Source organism: Alligator sinensis, unplaced genomic scaffold (genome assembly GCF_000455745.1).
Source record: "Alligator sinensis unplaced genomic scaffold, ASM45574v1 scaffold1434_1, whole genome shotgun sequence".
NCBI lineage: Eukaryota > Metazoa > Chordata > Crocodylia > Alligatoridae > Alligator > Alligator sinensis.
This window is the reverse complement of record NW_005843168.1, coordinates 256121-261652: the sequence shown is the minus strand read 5'-3', so window position 1 is coordinate 261652 and position 5532 is coordinate 256121. Positions and strand designations below refer to the sequence as shown.

Genomic DNA, 5532 nt, shown 5'->3' with positions numbered 1-5532 from the left:
CCCCTGCCACCCCAGTCACCCCCCAAGCCTGAGAAGGCGGAGGAGCCTGCACCGGTGCCAGTGGAAAAACCACCTGAACCAGCCATGTCAGAGCTCACTGTCGGCATCAACGGGTAAGCCCACGCCCAGGATCCCCTTAGTTCTGCCCACTGAATGCGGGAGGGGATTCCAGGCTCTGGGGTACACCCCACCCCACTTGGGACATGGCAGGGGTGTTGCTGCTTGTTCCATTTGTCTCTTGATTGCAAACATGCCAGGAGCTACTGGTAGCTTTGAGGAGCTGTGACTCGGTTTCTTCCCAATTGTCCCTCGGGGCACCGGTGTGGCACCAACATGTCTGGTCTGTGGAGCAAACGGATGCCAGGGTCCGAGTCCCCTGAACTCTGCCTACTGTCTCCAAGTAGCCATTGCAGAGGGTCTCCACACCTTGGGGCAGGCAAGAGCTGGCCCGGCAGCAGCTCCTAATTCCAGCAGAAACCCCAGGAACTTGTGCAAATTGCATCACAGTGATGTCACCTGTTCAGGCTTCCCTAGCTCGGCTGGACACAGATCCCAGAAAAGCTTCCTGGCTTTGGTCCGAAGCACTTGTTGGAATGGGGGGGGGGTGTCCGGGTCTCACTTGCTAACCCCACTCCTTCCTCTTCCAGCTTTGGCCGAATTGGCCGCCTGGTCCTCCGCGCCTGCCTGCAGAAGGGACTCAAAGTGGTGGCTGTCAATGACCCTTTCATTGACCTCAACTACATGGTAAGGCCCAGCCACCCCCCAAACCCTGCCTGGGACCTTCTGCCCTGGCTCACCCCGCAGGAGGACGTGTTCCAGCTTTGAACACCCCTTGTGGCCCACAGGGCCTTCCCTAGTCTCCAGCCCTGGGACCCATCGCTATATCTGTGCCAAGGTTATATCTGAGCAGGGATCGCCACCCCCCCCGTCCCCGCTAGTCCAGCCAGGCAAGGTCATCTGGAGGACTCAGCTGGCCAGTAGCCATGCCCATGACCCTTCTGTGCACGTAGGAGACCATAGCATTGGTTTTGCACCTTCTGTGGAGCCCCAACCCAGCAATCTCTGTGTTATAGTGGTCTACCCTGTGCCATACCAGTGTGGTGGCTGCCTCCACCCATGATGCTTGAAGTTGGTTGTGGGCTCAGGCCCCATGCTGGCACCTTCCTGTCATAGTCTCTGAAGTACGAGGCTGTCGGCGAAGTCTGCGACCCCTTAGTCTCCTGAGTTCCCTCCCAGCAGCCATAGTTGCCTTCCTAGGCTGGTCAGTGGACCCCTTGAGGGCCACGAGGAAATGGAGCAGGAGTTCCCATGACTTGGTGAGGCCACAAATGGTGTGGAGAGGCGACTTCAAGGTGTCTTCTCCCTCCCCCTGCCCCCCGCCACAGGTCTACATGTTCAAGTATGACTCTACTCATGGCCGCTACAAGGGGGAGGTGAAGGCTGAGGATGGGAAGCTGGTGGTGGATGGGAACGAGATCTCTGTCTTCCAGTGGTGAGTTGGGGAGGGGGAGCACATGTGGCGTGAGACCCATTGGGCACCACTGCCTGGGTCTGTGTCCTTTCCTGCATGGTGCTAAGTTGCCCTGAGGTCTGTAACCAAGGTCCTGTCCGCTGCAGCATGAAGCCAAGCGAGATCCCGTGGGGCGAGGCTGGTGCGCTCTACGTGGTGGAGTCCACCGGGGTCTTCCTCAGCGTGGACAAGGCTTCGGTGAGTCCATCTGGTGGGGGTGGGGCACGTCCCATCCCAGCAGCTGGCTTGGGCCCCTGGGGTCTTCACCCTTCCTCAATTTAAGGCAGTGGAGAACCGGGCCGGACCCGCATCTCCATCTGTGGTGGGGAGAAGCTTCCACTGGACCCCACGTCTTCCATGTGTCCCGTCCCCACTCCCCCAGACCCATCTCCAGGGCGGTGCCAAGCGCGTGGTGGTGAGCGCCCCCTCCCCCGATGCCCCTATGTTCGTCATGGGTGTCAACGAGGACAAGTATGACCCAGCCCACATGACCATCGTGAGGTGAGATCTTTATCTGCCATGAGGGAGTTGGGTGGCCACTGTATTGGGGATGGGTCCCCCAACACCAAACCACTTGGCCCCAGTGCCAGGGAAGGCAGGAGGATTGTGGCCTCTTACTACAGAATGGGTTGGTGGGCTTCCATGTGGGACGTGAGCAGATGTCTCCACTGAGGTGGGTGGGGGCGCCAGATCGGGTGCCCTGTGGCTTTAGCCTGACCTGGTGCAGGTGACACCTCCATCTTCCCACAGCAACGCCTCTTGCACCACCAACTGTCTGGCCCCATTGGCCAAGGTCATCCATGACAACTTTGGTATCGTGGAGGGACTCATGGTAAGACCTCGTGACCACCTCTTTCCACCCTCCCTCCCTGTGCCAACCCCTGGCCAGCAGGGGTCCCAGTGCTGCACCGGCTTGGCCCCTAATTCCCCTTGGCTTCCTGTTGCCACAGACCACGGTTCATGCCTACACGGCTACGCAGAAGACTGTGGATGGGCCCTCGGCCAAGGCCTGGCGTGACGGCCGTGGTGCCCACCAGAATATCATCCCGGCATCCACCGGTGCTGCCAAGGCCGTGGGCAAGGTCATCCCGCAGCTGAACGGGTATGGGGCGGATGGGGTCTTAATTAAGAGGCCCTTGTTAGCTTGCTAAGACGGTCGTGTTCCTCATCCATACATGCCCAGTATTGGTGGACCCATCTGCATGGGCGGTGTCCTTTCCAGATGTTCCCGATGCTTTCCAGATGTTCTGAATGGGAACGAGGCCTGTTCTACTAATGAGGGCCTATTAATTAGCCAAGACTAGGGTGTTTCTCGTTAATACATGGTCAGTATGTGACCCGTTCCCAGTGGCAATGAGATGTCCAGAGGGTTTGGTGGTGACAAGACAAGTGGGTTGGGGGCAGCCCAGTGCGGGGGTGGGAAGGGAACCCCGGGGTCTGGGGGCAGCCAACGAGTGCGGCCTGTCCTGCGCAGGAAGCTGACTGGCATGGCGTTCCGTGTGCCGGTCGCCGACGTCTCGGTGGTGGACCTCACCTGCCGCCTGGCCAAGCCAGCCACCTATGCAGAGATCAAGGAGGCTGTGAAGAAGGCAGCCGACGGGTCCATGGCTGGCATCCTGGGCTATACGGAGGATGAGGTGAGGGGGCCTGGGGTGGCCATCTTGGGTGGTGTGGGGGCAGTAACCAGAGGTGGCCATCTTGGACTGGGGGGAGAACCTGGGGCAGCCATCTTGGGTAGGGCGTGAGAGGGAGCCGGGGCAGCTGTCTCGGATTGTGTGGGAGTCTTTCTGGGGCGGCCATCTTGTGGAGCTGGGAGAGAACCTGGGGCAGCCATCTTGGGTGCTGCGTGGGAGTCAGCCTGGGGCGGCCACCTTGGGTTGTGGAGATTGGGGATGGGGAGAACCTGGGCCAGCTATTTTGGCTTGTGTTGGGGGTGGGAAACCTGTAGCAGCCATTTTGGAAGGGTGGGGAAGGTGGCCGAACCTGGAGTGGCCATCTTGAGGACCCAAGTGCTGTGGGTGACCCATGCCGTCTTTGTGGGGAAGCTGAGGCAGGCATCCTCTGGTGGGGCTGGGACCCCTCTAAGCTGTCCTGGCAGCATCCAGCCCCCCCGGCCCCAGTGGTGGCTCTCACGCCCCCCACCCCCACTCCCAGGTGGTCTCCTCTGGCTTCATCGGTGACACTCACTCCTCCATCTTCGATGCTGGGGCTGGGATCTCCCTCAATGACAACTTTGTGAAGCTCATTTCCTGGTGAGTCTTAGCTGGTGGGGGGGTGGGGGGGCAGGACCCTCCCAGCATGCTCTGGGGGTGCAGCTCCATCTAGAGACCCCAGGAGTCCTGGCTCCCCGGTGGGACCAAGACCCATCTTGGTGTTTAGCTGTATAGACCCAGGTCAGCTGTATTGGCTGTATAGATTCAGTCAATATAGATTAATTAGCATATGATTATAAACAAACCCTCCTTTGTTAGTGGTCTGCAATGGCTAATTACCTCCTGATCAGTGATCACAAAAGAGGAACCCCACATTGGTCATTAGTATATGATGGCTGATTACCCTATGATTATGCCCCCTCCTTTTAGCATGTTTTGCTTAGACAGACACATATGCTAATTTGCATATGATTAGGCAAGATGTGTGTGCTGGGGGCGGGGCTGAGACTTGTGTCTTTTTCTCTCTCCATAGGTACGACAATGAGTTTGGCTACAGCAACCGTGTGGCCGACCTGCTGAGCCACATGTTCTCCAAGGAGAACTGAGCCCACTGGGCCATAGGACCCCCCCTGCCCCCGCCCTCTCCCACGGCTTTTGTGACCCCCTCCCCCCTGCCACCGTGTGTACTCGTCATGTGTGCGTGTGTGTGCGTGCGTGTACACAAACCCGTGAGCTCTGGCCCCGCACCATCCTGCCTTGGCCACCCCCCGCGCAGAAACATGGCCACTGGGTCCCCCCACCCCCCACTGCCCGTGCAGGGGGCCATGCCGGCCCTGGGTTAGTGTAGCCCTGTGAGGACGTAGCTGCTGTTGGTCTTGTCCATGTCAGAAATAAACCACCTGAGCGTTGACCTCCCGCCCCTCCTCATTAGGTGTTGTCTCTGGGGGGCAAAGCTGGTCCTCATTAGTGTCTGATGGGTCTGTTTTCACACGGACTCCATGTTTGGTCTCCACTTGTGGGCATTGGGTGTGAATGAGAATGAAGCCATTTGGCTAACAACGGCTCTTTCTAAAGATAAATATGCCCCTTAATGAGTCCTATTGGCTGCCCATCTAGGTTCCTTATCGAAGTGGCCCTTGTTAGCTTCAGATGGGCCCATTTCACAGGTCCCATCAGCCACCCATCTCCATCTGTGCGTCTTCTCCTGAGGTCCTAGGGTTGGGTGTGAATGAGAATGAGGTTATTAGGCTAACCAAGGGCCTTTCCTAATAATAAACATGCCTCTTAATTAGTTTGCAGACTTGAGGTCCTATTGGCTGCCCACCTCCATCATTCCATAACGAAGAGGCCCTTGTTGGCTTCACATGGGCCTGTTTGACATGGACTCCGGATGTCTCTTAATGAATTTGTGGACTCTGAGGTGGAGTGAAGCTATTTAAGTTAATGAGGGCATCTTAATTAACAAAGATGGGTGTCTTTCATTAACGTGGGCCCTGGGTCCTACAAGCAGCCCGTTCCTATGGATGACATGACATCCCTATAAGAGGGGCTGTTGGGAGCTGGACCTCCAGGTAGAGAGATTACATGGTCCTCATTAGCTTAACGAGGTTTGTGCATCTCATTAACACTGGGCCAGAACAACAGCCCACTGCTGGTGCCCACTCCAGAGGGTGGGGGAAGGTACCTCAAGGTGGGCTTCAGTCGGGATGAGGCTGTGTTGAATTACCAGGCTCTCAGGGTGTTTCTTGTTAACACGTGGCCCCTGGGCAGGGGCTGAGCCTGGACACGGGCAATGGGGAACCCAGGCCGCCGGGCTCCCTGCCCCCCTCCCGGCGCAGGGGCCAAAGAACCCAGGTGTCCGAGAGCATT

General features: G+C 58.0%; 1 protein-coding gene across 2 annotated transcripts; it reads left to right on the top strand.

The window, feature by feature from the left end:
• Window positions 1-6: 6 nt before the first annotated feature.
• GAPDHS (glyceraldehyde-3-phosphate dehydrogenase, spermatogenic) lies at window positions 7-4578 on the top strand. Of its 2 annotated transcripts, none has more exons than XM_006037765.2 (10): window positions 7-113; window positions 648-744; window positions 1386-1492; window positions 1618-1708; window positions 1893-2011; window positions 2261-2342; window positions 2461-2612; window positions 2985-3147; window positions 3665-3762; window positions 4196-4578. In XM_006037765.2, exons 1-10 carry the CDS (start codon window positions 85-87, stop codon window positions 4266-4268), a joined length of 1011 nt encoding a protein of 336 aa, XP_006037827.1. In that variant the 5' UTR covers window positions 7-84; the 3' UTR covers window positions 4269-4578. The 2 variants fall into 2 exon arrangements, with proteins under 2 accessions (XP_006037827.1, XP_025049976.1); XM_025194191.1 differs by having other exon boundaries at window positions 1794-2011.
• The last annotated feature ends 954 nt before the right edge of the window (window positions 4579-5532 follow it).